Consider the following 17,262-nt stretch of genomic DNA (forward strand, 5'->3'; position numbering starts at 1 on the left):
TTCCTGTTCTGGGATATACAGAGCTCTGCCACACAGAACAGCCCTATCTCACAGGCCAGAAAATCTGTATTTCCAGCAGTAGAGTAACACAATTCTTGCTCCTCTCCCAGACTAAACTGGCCAGGAAAAGGAAAGGCAGCTATCTGATAAGCTCATCTGTCTGTAATTCTTCTATCATTGCTCCTTGCAACATAGAACATCTTATCGGCTCCTTGTGCTGCTTCTAAAGTACTTCGAAGAACCAAGTAGACCATCCAATAGCCTTTTCTTACAAATGTGTATAGTGAAGGAGCCGTCTCATTTGATGAAATATTATTCTGGTGAATCCCGCTTTTCAGTCCATTAGGTGCCAATGCCACCAGTGAGCAGATTGTAGGTTATATTAGGCCCTATGTATATCACTGATAGACTATAGGATGGGTTAGCACCCAAAGCCACCACCATAACAAGTCAAGATGTACCTACCATTATCTATTGCTAGGATCAGGGCGGTGTACGTGTTGTTGAGAACAAATGAAGACTCCCGATCAAGAGGAGCTGTGGTGTTGACTGTTCCATTCAGTGGATTGATAGAGAGCCAGCCAGCATCATCCTTTAGCATTGAAAACCTGCAATTGAAGATGAGGCATGTTCAGACAAAGGACATAAGCTACACACTTCACAAGTGACAGCACCATATTGAATGTACAATACATTTGGTCTGATTTATCAAGGAGAAACTAAACTCATAAACAGTCTCCCAAAACAAAAATTACCTTTAATCCCACAGGGCAGTCCGATCCATCCGGTGGTCTCTCGTTGTCCCGGCATGCGCAGAAGGAGCACCCATGACATGCATCCACGGAGGATACCTACGCATCCCGAGTGGCTTTGTGCTCCCATTCATTCTCGATCGCCTAGGCAATCGAGAATTAGGGGGTGGTGCTGCACCCTTTTTTTTTTTTTAAAGAGTGTTGAATTTATAAAAAACAAACAAACAAACAGAATTTTTACTTAACATAAAAGGGTTGTCTACTCTTTTATGTAAAGTGAAAATTGTGAGTTTAGGTTTGCTTTAGGTTCTCCAAGACTGGAGAACATAGACAGTCATGGGAGAAACTGGGTAATCCAGTGTAGAAATATTTACAATCACTTCCCATTCCACTGTTAATAACCATAACACAGACAGAAATATAAATGAGTGGTAAGCGAAGGAAGTCCCTCTTTTTGGGTGCATATAATTACAACTCTATAACAAAATGTATTATTTACCAATGAAAATGTTTTAATTTGCACTTAATGTTATGCATTTCAAAATTATTCCATTTGTTATTTTAAGAAACCAAAATTAATAGGAAAAGTAGCACTTGTTGGTTTAATCAATCATTTTTTTGTGTATTAACTTACAGTCCTCAAAATATGGACATAGCAGGGGTGTATGATTTTCTTACATACTTAGAGCTGAGATATGGGCCTCTGCCATATCTCTAAAAGCGGTTTAGATTTGTGGTCACATGGTCATTCAATCCCCCCACCACCACCAAAAAAGGTACAAATTTAATTATTTTTATGTTATATTTACATAGTTACATAGTCAGTTAGGTTGAAAAAAGACATAAGTCCATCAAATTAAACCAATAGGGAAATAAACGTATCTCAAATAAAAACCCGATGGACATAGTTGGTCCAGGGGAAGGCAAAAACCCCCTGGTACAATTTGCTCCAACAGGGGAAAAAATTATTTCTGGATTCCATGAGGCAATCGGATGTTAGCTGGAACAAAAGTCTCTTTTATTTATACTTTACAGCTTTATTACCCAGTTTTAATACCCATTTGCGCTCATGTGATTGTGCAGAAACCCCCACACTGCAAATAAAAAGTACAATTTTTGTGATCTTTAAATTTAAATTAGGCAATAAATGCTTAGAAATTGAATTATGCAGGTTTTGTAGCAGAATATTTACAACTATCCTAATGCAAACTCGTCTACTAGGAAGAAAAGTAGAAGGCACGCATGACAGTAGAAGCCACATTGTACGTCCTCCACCACTCTAATCCTAAGCAAGAGCTTGTACAAAAACGCACACTTCTGGATGTGTTCTTCATGCCTTGACGGTTCTCGCTGCTACCCACACTGCACTGCCCTGGGCCTAAATATCCACTCCAAGTGTCATCATGTAAGAGTAGGGGAGAACATTCCAACGGAAAGTGAACTTTCTGAAAATGAAAATAGTTGACTTTTTCGGAAGTAGTGATGACAAACAGGCACGGCACCTTCACAAATCTCTTATTAAATATGAAGATGTGTGCTAGTGAGTACCCTGATTCCATCACATCGTGCTTGGTAAACCCTGCTGTGATGAGTGTTATGTAGACTGGGAGAGACATATATGTCCGCTGTATTCAGTCCTTTCTGAATCACTTCATACTGCTATACAACCACGGTGACATTGAGCTATGTTTCTAAGAAGTCTGAATCCTACTTACCTAAACAAAGAGCGTGCTATTATGTAGTAAAAACATACACTAAAGGCAATGATTGTACTATAAAACCACAGGGCGTCTGTCATACTGCTGCCCCATATCACAAGGTAACCTTTTTGGATGAATACATTAGTAAGTAATTCCAGCACTCCATAAATCAGCCTGCTATTACTTATAGGAAGAAAAGGGCAGGAGGGGTAGAAGAGCAATAGAATATAATAAAGAATAACTTTCAGCGGAACAATATTAAAATCTCTTTATATGGACTTGTCATGTGTATAGGAGAATTTACCATAAAAACCATGGGTTTTGAGAGTTATGGTTCCAGTGAGCAGTAAAGCATCTCATATTCCAAAATATTACACTGTATTCCAATATTCGCCACTGTATTCCTGTCCCATAAGCATCATTCTTCTGCAAGCAGCATCATCCTTTAAAGTGGGTCCAATGTTATTGTTCACAGGGTGCTGGAAACTTGGTAGCTCCAAAAAACTTGGGATTGTTGCAAGTTAGTTAATGAAATCCAGCCTCCAGATCTTGTTGTGAAATCAATAAAGGAAGACATATCCCTCCTTGTAAATTCTAGATAATGAATACAGGATGAGGAAAGTGAAAATGGTGGGGTCTCAAGGATAGCAGCAGAAGAGGAGCTGCTGGGAACCCAGCCTAGAATTCTTGCTACAGGATTCCAAAGAGGTCTCCAAATACGCTCTGTTGGTGGTAGTTGCCACAAAAAATGGAATATCACTTTTGGAGTGCACTGATACTTTATGAAAGAACGGAGGGTGAGTTTAAAATACAAAAAGCACAGAACGCATAGGAAACACAACATGGTTTTAATAATAATAATATGAATAATAATAATAATAATAATAATATATTATATAATAACAACAATATAATATATTTTCATGAATAATAATGCTTCCCTATTCCAGAGATCCTCTACTCCAATTACATTAGAGTATAGAAGGCTTCTGAGTCATTGCTTGGAGAGGTAAGCAGGGTGAGCTTACCTACTGAGTCACAGCTGCCAGGGGAGCAGAGGGAGCTGAGCTGCTGAGATATTGCTGAAAGGGGAACAAGCAGGATGAGTTATTCTACTACAGAGTGAGCTTACCTACTGAGTCACAGCTGAGAGGGGGAACTGAGGGAGCTGAGCTGCTGAGATATTGCTGAAAGGGGAACAAGCAGGATGAGTTAATCTACTACAGAGTGAGCTTACCTACTGAGTCAAAGCTGAGAGGGGGAACTGAGGGAGCTGAGCTGCTGAGATATTTCTGAAAGGGGAAAGAGCAGGATGAGTTAATCTACTACAGAATGAGTTCACCTACTGAGTCACAGCTAGGAGGGGAGCAGAGGGAGCTGTGCTTTTTAGTACCTGCATGGAGGGGTGAGGTGAGATCCTAAATCTCTAATGGGTTAGAGCTGGAGGGTCACTGTTGGCAGTCGTGAAAGGAGGAGCTGAGCTGTCGGAGAACACTTGAACCACTACAGCACTTCTAATGTAAACTTGATCAATGCTCCACAGCTACAACTTTAGAGATTAGCAAAGGTTTATTTTAAAGCTCATTTACTACTTGCTATGAATATGGGAATGTTTGAATGTTTTCTTAAATCGGTCATCAGTCAATCCATGCAAAAACTGGCTAAACAGAACCCCCATTACTTGTCTGGTTGTCACAGAGAAATTCACCTTGTGCAGAGCCACAGGCACTTAGAAAACATTACCAGTCCATTAAGACCATTTTAAAGATTTGCGTCCTATTATTGACGCTGTAAGTCTTCAATTATCCCTGGCCGTATGTCCAAACTTCTCTGCAGCTTACCGTCACAGATTATTCAGCAACACAGTACAATCATCGTTATTGATTTATGCAATTATCCGTCTCGTGGAAACGCTAGCAAAGCATATTCTTTGGCTGCACCGTAATCCTAAAAATGAACCCTGCAATGAAAGTCTGGCCATCGGCATATTCCTGAACAAAGATGCCCAGCGTAATTGAATGAAAGAGGAGATGGATCAGCTTGTAAATGGAATTTAGACGATTTGTATGAGATTCAGAAAATGTGCTTGCCATGCCGCAGCCATAAGTTCTGAAAAAAAATACACAGACTGGTGGAAGCGAGGCCAAAAAAAAAATCACAGCTACATATTTTCTGAGTTTTGGACGCTGCCAGGGACATCCCAGATAGAGCCACGGACTTGGCTGCAACATCGGGATGAGAGAAGAAGGGAGGGAGGAGAAAAAACAAAAAAAATGAAACATATTGGAGGCAATGAGTTCACCAGGAACAGACAGAATGAATGCCAAAATTTTGCTGAACAAAACAGGCATTGATCAGTTTCATTATCATTTTTGAGGCCCCTAGGACGCCCATCAAGCGAGACAAGGGAATGTTAACAAAACAATATGGTGCTGGTTTAGCTTAAATCCAACCTAAAAAACATTTCTATTGATTTGACTAGTGTTGGGAAGCATGTCATGTCATGTCAGGCCATATGTACCTAAAGTAGATTTCTATTCTTTTACTATCAGGCCAGGACAGTGAATGTTCATCTTGTCTGGTGGACAAACAAAAAACCTAATTTTGTGTCCTGATGTCACAAGAAGAGGAAGTGGGAAAAAATCTCTGATGGCATTACAGGTAGAATGTTAACTCTTGTCCGCCATATGTAAAACTAAACAAATTGTCTAGATTTGGGTAAGTGTAAGTGTTCTTAGCCAGGACACAACAATGATGTACAGGTCATAGGACATATGCATTTGACATTCGTATGCACTGGCATTGAGAAATATACTGCCTCTTCTGCTGCAGTTTTTTTGGCAATGATACATGTGTAGAGATTGAGCTTGGTGGGCTGAACCAGCCATTGACTTTTGTATATCTTTGTGACAGTAAGACCTCCAAGCCATAAATCCTCACTCTGTACCTGTCCATGTGAGACTATTGGCCCACCCATCTTTTGGTCCCATCTCCTCCTATAAGATTTTGTATTATGTAAAACAAATTGAAAATCCAACAACAATGATGGAAGCTCCTTATAATGGGTACAGCTGGTGTACGGACCCGGGAGCTCAACTAACGGATGGTATGAGCTCCTTAAATTAGGCACAGCAAGTGTATAGCCTTTGGAGTTAATAGCCCTTGTATTGGGCACAGCAGGTACCCAGAACTCAGCACAAGATAGTGGGAAACCCTCATGATGGGCACAGAATATGTACAGACTCAGGAACTCAGCACAAGAGCCCCTTATAATGGGCATAGCAGGTGTAAAGCAGGTGTACAGACCCTGAACTCAGTACAGAGACCTCATCTATAGAGTTACAAGGGACCAACAGCTAGTTTAGCCAAAATGCTGCAAATCTGAAAGTATCTTCTAAGAGCATAAATGGGGACGCTAATGCAATGCCCAAGTGTCCAAGTGCTCCAATTTCCAAAATGGCTGATACTACCATAGGCCCCCACTCCATTTTAATAAACTCTGAACATTTTGTATGTCAACCTTCTGGTTTTTCATGACAATTTACGACAAATACTTCTGTTTTACTGAGACATACGTTGTCTGCTTTCTATTTAAACAGCAAAATCTTCTTTTTTTTGGGTTCGTGTCATCAAAGGATCTTAAAACAATGCTCAATTGTTCGCACAAAACCCTTCCTTTAACAAAACTGAGATAATTTAACCGCAACAATTGTAAACAGTCTGTCGTCCTCTCCATCAAAATTTGTCATTCGTGAAATGTGAAAAATATATTAGCCAAAAAAGACACTTTTCTCTGTCTTTATTTTTTCCTTCTGCCGCAATGTCATTGTTTGTTACGGTGACATGTTGACTGTTTCGGAAATGTGGCAAATTTATTTCTCAAGAGAATGGCATTCAATTTCCATTCATTCTGCTAACTTGTCTAAATGAATCCTCGATTTCCTCCTTCCAGCCCCAGATAACAGGTAATATATGCCAGCAGTTTTGTACCTGCAATGGGAGGAATCCAGGGGGTTAAATGCCACAGCTGAAACGTTCAATTCGGAATTTATTTTTTATTTTGTAAGTCTTTAGGACATTTGGTTTGATGGAAAAAATTATGAAAATCTAAGGAGGGTTGGCTACTTGCTGTTTGATCTGAGAAAATAGGAATATATTAGTATTAAAAGAAATAAATTGTGTAAAGAACATCTGCTGGTCCTTCTTATACATTGTGATTGAAGCAAAATGAAATTCTCGCAGTAAACATGTGGATGAAATATATACATGTAAACTTTTCTGCTACAAAGATTTATCATTTTTTCTAGCCAGTCTTATGACTGAGGTACCCATTACAGACAGCAAGGCCAGGTCAGTGATTTTTTTCCTCTTCAAAATAGACCTTTTGCAGTGCAATGTTTGCTGATATTGTCTGTCGTACAATGAAGCCGTATACCAGGATTCAGAGATACTGGCTGAGACTGCATTAACATGCTTTTCAGGTCTGAAACTTAGCTTTTGTGTTGAATACAAGATGGAGAACCAGGCTGAGGTTTGGAAAATTAGCAGTTGCAGGTCATTGAGGAAGGATCAAAATGGCCCATCCCAAAATCCTCATATTTTACAATATGGATGTATTTTGCGGTAAATGTTTTGTATATTTACTGATGAGGCACACTATGTGTAAATCCTCCCTACCTTTTGACATGAACCTACTCCCACATCTGGGCTATAACCCCTTCATCCTGGTTGACCTCCTGACTGACTCCTTCTTCTAGGCTGACCTCTCCATCCTGATCAACCCCACCATACGGGCTTACCCACCTTTACTGTCTTCTCCATCCTTGTTGACCTCTTCATCCTGACCAATCCCACTATGCTGGCTGAAAAGCCATCTTTCCTGACCTCTCCATCCTTGCTTACCTCTACACCCTGGCTGACCTCTTCCTCCGGGCTGAACCCTCAATTCTGGCTGAACCTTTTATTCTGGCTAAACCCTCTATCCAGGTTGACCCTTTATACTTGTTGAGCTCTGCATCCTAGCTAAAACCTCCATCCTGGTTGACCCCTCCAATCTATCTGACCTTTCCACCCTAGCTGACCCTTCATTCTTATTGACTCGTACATCTTGTTGGCCTCTCCTATTTTCCCATTTTTCTTGGCCCTTTCTCATTTTGGCGGACCTCTTCATCCTAGATGACCACTCCCTTCCTTCTGACTTCTCTATCCAAGCTGATATCTTCATCCTGCTTGTCCTTTCCATCTTGTCTGCCCTATACACCCTGGCTGACCTTTCCAAACATCAATACTACTTGTGAGAATATAAAATAAATGAACCTTTCCACGATATGACAAAGCTTGATAGAAACAGCATTTTTTTAATGAAATTGCCCTCAGTTCTGATAAGTAGACCTGTCCCTTTTCAAATTATACTGTTACATATACAAAAAGTCAGCATTGTTTTTGCTCAAATTGCTAATCAGAAAATCAAAACTGTGTATTTTCCTGAGTTTATGTTATTGTCTCCAGAACTCAGTCCTTGTTAAAATCAGTGAGCCGCTAATTATGAAGAATGAAATATGGAGGGTATATTAAAATCTGCCCTTACTGTCACCATTTTGTGTTATCTTGCCTCTTTTTCTTTTTATAGACACATTGTAAATTCCAAGTGATTATATTCTATGAAAAAAAGTGATGGCAAGTATTGCAGTATGCTAATTATTGGTTCTTAAATTAAATATTTTGTGTTCACTGTGCTTTTTCTTTTTTGAACAGAATATTAAAGAACAATAGTGGATTGATGCCTCAAACTTATTTGTATTGGGATAGTCATATTTTACTAGGCACGTTTCTGACTTTGGTTAGTACTAATGCTATCAACTGCAGATTTACAGATTTCAACATTCATTTGCTTAGTGAAAATAGCATCAAAAAAGATTCACCCTATTGAAATTTTATCAAATAAGATTCACTAAACAGTTTCTTTAGAAGCCAGTTAGCTTCTTAGGAGTTTTACACTTATTGTCAATAGCACTGGTACCCAACTCAACTTTTGTCTAATCTAGGGGCACACAATTGTACAGAGGTGGGACAAGGTCTGACATAGGTAGGGTGATAGGGCAGTACAGTGGCTCAGAGGTTACCCCTCTATCCTTTGCAGTTCTAGGTCCCAGGTTTTATTCTCAGCCAGGGCACTATCTGGAGTTTGCAAGTTCTTTCCGTGTTTGGATGGGTTTCCCCAGGGTATTCCTGTTTCCTCCCATATTCCAAAAACATGCAGTTAGACTTGACCTTAGACTGTGTTTATGACATATAACTACGGTAGGGAGATTAGATTGTGAGCCCCTTTGAGGGACAAGCAGTGCCAAGACTATGGACTATATGAAGTGCTATGATATATATCGGCGCTATATAAATACTACTTACATAGGGAAACAGTTTTCTTCAACAAAAAGCTGTTTTTCAACTTCAGTCTATTACTGTACCAATTCTGCTTGGAGAATGTGAAATTCCTGCAACATTTTCCTACTTTGTACCTTGAACAATTATTTCTTGACGTGGACATGAATCAAAAGTGTTATGTGATGTTGTTCCTGGCAAAGTGAGTAGTGAACAATCAGCTTCCATGGCCACATCACTTACATGGCCATAATTTCCTATGTAATTGGCTGTTCAATAAAGAAGATCACCGTTGTTTCATCCTGCATTGCTGGAGTTGCTTGAACTTTTAGCCAAAGATCTTCAGCATAAAACAAGTGATAGTCAATCTTGTGGCTTTGGGCAAGCTCCTTCTTAATCTAAGCTAGTGAAAGAAATGTAAACAATGGTGGGACAACATCCCATACAAGTGGGGTCATGGGGACACAATTTTTCTCACTAAAATCTTCGGCATCACTTCAGCAGAGGAGGGCTTTATTTTTGGGCTGTGGTAGAATTGACTACTTCTACGTTAAGTCTTGCAGCCCTGACTCCAGAAACACAGCAGAGGAAGCATACTCCATTCATAGCTAGATGACAGGGGTGTGGAACTGAATCTCTAAATAATTTACAAACACTACAGCAAAAACTATGATAAAATCCTTAAATTAGCTTAAACCTGGGCTCTCACCTTTACCAGTCTTCAAAGCTGGCAATGACCAACATAATTGAACTCACTCCTTCTAAGTCCAAGCTGTTACGGAAATGCCCATTGGCATTATCACAGTAGCCTTGGCTCAAAGTACCACTAAATAAATGACAATCACCAAAATGCCATAAGTGGTGCACAGGCCATGAAGAAGGACTATTCAATTATCTCCAAATAAATATATTGAGTTTGTATGGAGCTGAGGTAGATCAGTTGTTTGAGGCGGATGTAAATTCACCTTTAACAACCCCTGCTCTAAATAAAAACACAAAAGTGAGTCTAAATCCAACTGTTTAAATCCTCCATATCATCACATGTTGTTTGAATAATAATGCTAAATATTCAAGATTGAGAAAGATTACTTTCCTCGGTCTGTCCAAGCCAAAGGATTCTTCCAAAACACAATACTGTGCCGGTATGACTTGCTTCAGCTGAAAGCCACAGATCGAGAGCGCCTCTGCAAAATGAAGTAGAAATATACTGGAGCGGTAGATAAAACAATGAGCTGAAATAACTAGCTATACTTATCAGCAAGGACCAAAGGCAGATCTTCACTGATAGCAGCCATTATTTGCAGGCCAGCTGAAATAGAAACTCAAGACTGGAAATCATTTCCAATTGAAAAAAAAGGCCATGTCCTATTGTTTTAGAATTTATAGCCTGCTGGTGTGTTTTGCTATCAGGAGCCTGTGAAGATCATTCCTCGTTCAAGCAGCTACCACAGAGTTGATTTTGTGTCCTTTAACAGTGAATAAATTCGAACCTCAAGCCTACTTGTAGTGGAAAGTAATATTATAGAAAAGAAGGTTTAGCAAAAGTGTGATGACAGCGAAACAGCAATACAGCTTCTAAATGTTCCTCTATTTGGCACAACTTTAAAGATTTGAAGAATTGGTTAGGAGTACCAGGGAAGTCTTTGAACATTTCGACACCTTATCACCCCTCTACCTGGTCCCCTTGTATAACAAGACCCCTGCTGCCCCTTCTGCCCCCCAAATGCAGAACAGCACAGGGAAAAAGGTTTATTAGTTGTGGGTACCTATTCAGAACCCAGCAATGAAATCCTATTCCGACATTTTAATTATGGCATCAGCGATTACCATATAGGAATAGGAAATTATAACATTTTCTTTTGTTATATAGGGGAGGAACCCTAGCCTGGGAACATAATGGCACCCCATCATTTAGGTGTAGAAATGGCCTTGAGAAGTACAGCATTATAGAGTAGATTTATAAAAAAAGTGACAACTCAGTTTGCCAAATATTTTTTGTTTTCATTGGATATCCTTTGGAAGATTCATCACATTTATAAAGAGAATTTAGCAAAGGTTTTCACCCTTGCATTTGCAAATCTTTTTTCCACAATAAATAGTTTAATAGTAAAACGTGGGCCAACACCAGTGATTGGAGGGTTGATTTAATCCAGGTAAATATTACTTGTCCCTGCCCTGACTAGTTCTCTTTAGCTTTCAGTTATCTAACATCTACCATTTATATATACCAATTAGAATCCTAACACCTACCTTCATAGAAGGTACCTACATATATCTGTGTCTAGTGTACCCTTTCTTTCCCAAGAACCTCCAAACCCAAAAGCGTTAATATGCAAATACAGACATGAGCTTAAAAAACAAGCTTGGGCCTGTCCTTCTCTCACTTGATCTTAACGATTGGTCAATGATTCTATCACATTGGCTATAGGGGAATTATTAGTTTTGACATTTTCGTGCTTCCCTCTAATTGTGTAGATTTTACTTTATATACAAGAGTTGGGTTGTCCAACTACAAACTTTTTTAGTAGTGCTCTCCAGAAACAGGTCCAGATATTGCCTATTGAATATTGCCATTGTGCTCCTGTTCCTGGGGCATCTGTAACATTTTGGGGTTCTCATCATTTTCTGTTGTGGTGTCAGCCACCATGATATATGGAAATGGTGAAATGGACCCAGACAGGGCCTGACACAGACTACAATCTTGTATTACTGACATTTCCAGACCAGAAAGACAAGAGATATGATATATCCAGTAAATGGACAATTATATTTTATACAAGGCTGATGAGTGAACAAAATTCTACATTTCTGTCTGATGCTCCTAGGACTGGAAGCCAGGCTTTGCAGACATCGAGGGAAAGCATTTTCTGTTGGGTGGAAATGAGATCTAGAAAATTACATGTGCTGGTTGGATCAATAGAGATTCAGTAGGACATCAGGTAATAGGAACAGGAATCAGAATGAAAGCTGCAGGGAAGCACTTACTAAGGCAGCAGCTGGCAGATATATTCAGATGCTGTCTCCTTTGCTCTTTACAGGGCAGTAAGTTGGTATTTGCCGACTTGATATGGCTTGTACATTACAGGAAATGGAGGGATGGTAGCAGATGGTTGCAGAAGCTTGCAATAGCTGAAATAAATTGTGTTTTTTATGTGTGCATTTGTCTTCTTATCGCTTCCTTTTAGTTTAAGAATGAACCCCCAACCTCCCAATATCCTATGGGCCTGCACACTGCTATATTTTTAAGCAGCGGACTAAACACGTTTTTTTACCTTACATAAAAGGGTAGACAGCCCTTTTATATAAAATAAAAATGACATTCTTTTTTTCGGGAGAGGTTTAAAACCCTTAAAAAAGGCCTGATCGCCATGACAGACGAAGGAGGATACGGGGACAACGCGGGACTCGATCCAGGAAACCTCCGGATGGATCAACAGAGCTGGAAAGGTAAAAGTGAGTGAGTTTTTTTGTTAAATTGACTTCTGCTTCAAAGCACAAAACAATTTAACCATCAGATCAGGGTGAGACACAGAGGAATTTTAGCAGCTACACAGAAAAGTATGTATTGTAAAAGCATTAACACATTTATTAAATGCATATACATTAAAAAACGAATATAATTTAAAGAATTTGTGGTTTCATTTCTTTAATTACTCAACAAACAGTAACGCTTTTCACTGAAGCTATGCATGGATATTAGGTAATGTTGTGAATACTGTGACACCAAGGCAGGATTGGAAGTGGAAGGGAGATATATTTGCCCAAGATTCCTCTCCTGTGTGAAGTAGCAGGTGGAAGACTCTCACCTGTGAGATAATTAATGAAGAAGCACTGACGGTGGGGATATAACATAGAGCCAGGAGCTCAGTGAGTAGCTTGGCTTGGAGAGACACAGACAGGGGTTTGTGTCAGTGCAGCTCTATTTGGAGACACAGACAGTTGGTCTGTGAGGGAGCTTGGTTGGAGACACAGTCACGTGGGCTGTGTGAGGAGCTCTCTCTGCCTGGGGACACAGAAAGTTGGTCTGTGTGAATGAACTCAAAACTGAGTAAAAGGTTGCTGAAAGCTTTGTTTGGAGCTGACAAGGAGAAGCCCTCCAGCTGATAGACAGGAACTTCGTATAGTAAGTGCCGGACAGGCGAGGTTTTCTTTTGCTATTTTTGGTATTTTATCCGCAACCTTCAAATAAACCTGACTACAAGTCAGCTTAACACTTATACCTCAGTGTGTGATCTGAATTGGATGAATCAGACAAGTGTCCTTTGACCCCAGCAAAGGAGATCCTGAGCGTAACCCCTCACAATACATATTATACAACGTGTTTTGCAGATAATCTGCTTCTTCAGGGGGTAAATCAGTATTGGGGATATGTCTATGCGCACAGGTTGCAGCAACTAGATAGCATTGCACGTTGGCTAAAACCTTGGGAATCTCAGGTTGTTACCAGAAGGATAACCTAGTAGGGCAACGCATGGAACATTAAAATGTCCAAAAAAAGGGAACTGGGGCTCCCATAAAAATACACATGCTTTTCAAGGATAGGACAAAGTTATCAAAATGCAGCATACATCAAAAAGTTCAAGGATGTTCGCTACTTTGCTATAACACTCCCCACTTTCTCACCAAACAATACATGACAATGAATCTTGAAAAATTGCCATGATGGTGGCTTTATTGTCAACATAAGGCAATATCTTTACCAACTCACATCAAATAAAATGTAATAATTTAACCATAACATTACCGACAATTAAACAATTACCATAAACACATCTTCACTCCCATTTTACCACAACCCATAAAGGTGGACGGGTGTTAAGCTTTTACTTCCTCTTTTTCTAGCTGCTCGGCCTCTTCCTCATTGCCTGTTCTTTAAACCTTTCTCTCCATTCCCCTTTTCAAACTTTCTCTCTATCCATAGCCTCTTGCTCTAATAATCTATTCCATCTCTTCCTTACTTTTAACCTTTCATCTCTCATACTCACACATAGCCCCTTGTCAGGTTGGCTTTCTGCTGACCTCCTTTCTCATTATCTCCAGGCCTCTCCCAGAAAAAAGGTCCAATAATATGGGCCAACACAAGGGGCAATAATATGGGCCAACACATTGTTACATTGTGGGCTGCAGCTAGGGCTCATTTCATATTCCCAGAGTCAGAATCTGCATTAAAAGCAATTTTTTGGATCCCATGGGGACATAGGATACATAGAAAGGTAAAAACAGTACTGTTTTGGTGTCGGTTATGATTCACTTTAGGTTTATTACAGGTTAACTATTTTAATATTGATGTACAATTCAATAATACCACTTGTCTGAAGGTGGAATAATATCTTTTATTGAACACTCAATATATAAAAGAGATTGCGGAAAAAATGTAATGGGAGATATTTATACTTTTCATGAACAATACAGCATTAAACTCAATTACAGTTTGTTAGGACATTTTGTCAGCACATCTAATTAGGACAGGTTATAAAGGAATGGATGACACACCAGACATAAACAGTGCTGAGGACAAGTTAACCTTTGGAGAACCTCATTATCTTCCCACGAGATGTCCAAGACCAAATAATAAACATTCTTGTATTTTTCTGTTACCATCCAGGAGAAAACCATGATTTGTTACCATTAGATATTAGGTCTACAATAAACCTAAATATATTTTATGGAAAGTAGGTGGACAGCCCGCCATTTTTTAAAGTTCATGTGCTTTTTCAGAGAAGTCTTCTTCATGGTTGGCACATTGGGCATGTAGAATTGTGCATGTCCAGCCTTTTGGTAACAGATCGGTGAAGACCCTATTCTTTTCCAGCATGACCCCCTGTATAAAGCTGGCTCTGTTAAGACATGAGTATTGGAACAACTAAAGTGGCCTGTGCATAGTCCTAAAGATCAAAGAATAATTGGAATTCTGATTGTGAGCCAGGTCATCTTGGTCAACGTATGTACCTTACTTTACAAAAGCTTCTTTGACTGAATGGGCACTCTTTCTTACAATATTGTAGAATGTCTTTGCAGAACGGCTAAGGCTTTCATACTTGCAAAGCAGGGTAACGTGGTGTTTGGAGTGGAATGCCCACCAAGCTCATATAGACATGATAGCTGGGTGTCCTCAAACCTTATACATTAATCTAATACTCAGGTTAAAATCTTTGTGAATCCCAAGGCAGGCACACATGCCACTATCTTGGAAAATCTGACATGTTCTTAATTGGGTAGTTAGCTATATGTCAATGGAGTACAGGTCCTCCTTAAATTCAGTTTTGGTGTAAGCTACAAAATTTTTGGCAACAAAGGTTATGTGTTTGTAAGCTGTCCACATCATTAACTCCCCTTGTCTATCCTCTATAACAAATTTCCACTTTTGCTGCAGTTCTCCAGGCTTCCCCTGTGCTGACATCCTCCCACCTCTACACACAAAGCTTCACATCCATTTTCATTGTCAGGATCAGCAGGAGTTCCGATAGATAAACTGTCACAGCAAACAGTCAGGCAGCACCCACAGCAAGGCGGCTGACACTGCTCTCACCAACCCAACCGTGCAGTGCATGGCGGGATCTCCCAACATCCTGCACGGTTTGTACAAAGCTCTGCAGTAGGCACAGTCTACAAGCTGCTATGTAATTAAAACCTGAAGAACCCAATGCAATACAATGTAATGGCAGCTAATACCAATTTATTTCTAATTATTTCTAGCTAGTTTATTTGGCCGGTGGTGAGATCATTTGGCGTAGATATACAGCCATACAAGGAACTCAATAAACAGCAATAACAAGGAAGTTATACACTTGGATATTATCTTTGTATCACTAAATTTACCTGCATTGCATTCATTTTGAGCACAGAATCATCTTGCTATAAACATGACAGATGCAGCATTGAATGTAGTTGCTGACACCTTTCCTGGCTCTGTGAGTGGCACACACTTACAGCGCTCGTTACCCAAATTAACATGCTGTTTAAATCAGTGGTACAGAATACATTAAAATTCAGGCAAAAAGTAGGATTTGTTTTTGTGTGTCTGGCAGAGGAAGATACATTATTAGTTAGTGAATGATTATGGCTGATAAACATCAACTCTTATAGCATTCTTACCCCTTCCCTTATCTGGAAGCTCTGACCAAAAAGGCTGAGGCATTGGTCAGTAATGCTGGTTGTCCATTTTTTACCACTAGGCATCCGGGGCCATTTATTAGCATTTTTGACTGGCATTAGCTGAAGATTTTGAAAGTCTATGAAAGCAGTTTGAGCTGCAGTTCATCCTGAGATACTATAAGAAGCATTTCCAGAAACACACCACAACCAAACAACTCTACAATAAGGGGTGTCAACAACTTCAATTCCTTTTATGGATAACTTGGGTTTTAGGATAGTTGGTTAGGCACTGGTTGACAGTGGTGAACCTCAGTCATCAAAAAACGCTTAAAGTGGAACTAAACTAAAAAAAAAAAAAAAAAAAAAAAAAAAATCATCTTTTTTTCCGCAGCTCTCTTGATCCCTCCAGGGCTTTCCTGGATTGGGTTCGGTGCTGTCTTGTAATCCTCCTTTATCTCGGAGAAAAGGCCGGGTGCTTTAATCAGCTTCTTTCTTCGTCTATCTACCTATGTCACCCAATCTTGTACTGCGCAGGTGCAAGATAGAGAGGTGTAGCCTGCTGCAAATGGGAAAAAACTGGGATGCATGACGTATGTATCCCGGGAGGCTCTGTGCTCCTTTTCTAAATAAAGTATGTTTATGTCAAATTAAAATTTTGATGATCGGTCCACTTACCTTCCTATTTATTCTGGTAAATATGCTCACCAAGAAAAAAAGTGATTGGAAACCAATAAATAAAGAACCTGGAGATGAGGGGTATAGGAATATGTTCCAATAAGCACCAATAGAGGAGTTCCCCCCACTTTACAGAGATTTCCTTACTTTCTACTATGTCCTAAGGCTGGGGTCGCCATACTCCAGCCTTTAGGCCAGATACAACCTAGCCGGTAGTTCGTTCTGGCAAGACTCCCCATGGCCGATCTGGTCTAATGCCGGCCGGCAACCCACAGCTCCGGAGCCATGGGTTGCCAGCTGGATCTGCCAGGGGGCGTTAGGAACTACCGGAGCTGGAGCCGCCTGAGCTCCAGTGCCGCCTCCTTGATGTTGCTCCTCTATTTACTGCGGCCGGCGTTGATATTCCTGAAGGAAAATCCCTCTCCTCTGCAATGCATACAGAGGAGAGGGATTTCACTTCAGGGGGCGTTCCCTGGTGGTGGTCGGAACCATTGGGGCAGGACTCAGAGTCCAGCCTAATGTATTCCCACCAAACCCTGAAATGGCCTAGTGACCATAAAAGTTTGTCAACCCCTGTGCTAAGAGATGGAAATAAAGATAGGTCTCCCCAAATGGATTCTTTTTTCAGACAGCTGAAAAAAAATTCTATTCTATTCTATCCA

The 17,262-nt window shown here is 40.0% G+C and overlaps 1 protein-coding gene across 1 annotated transcript in view; it reads right to left on the reverse strand.

Annotated features, from left to right (window-relative positions):
• The window catches only part of CDH13 (cadherin 13), a 433,078-nt gene that overhangs the window by 32,190 nt on the left and 383,626 nt on the right, over positions 1 to 17,262 (reverse strand). The window contains exon 11 of the mRNA XM_072422511.1: positions 466 to 608. Within this exon, the coding sequence (XP_072278612.1) occupies positions 466 to 608 (143 nt within the window). The remainder of the gene's footprint in view (positions 1 to 465; positions 609 to 17,262) is intronic.

The sequence above is a fragment of the Pyxicephalus adspersus genome, chromosome 9 (assembly GCF_032062135.1).
Source record: "Pyxicephalus adspersus chromosome 9, UCB_Pads_2.0, whole genome shotgun sequence".
Taxonomy (NCBI): domain Eukaryota; kingdom Metazoa; phylum Chordata; class Amphibia; order Anura; family Pyxicephalidae; genus Pyxicephalus; species Pyxicephalus adspersus.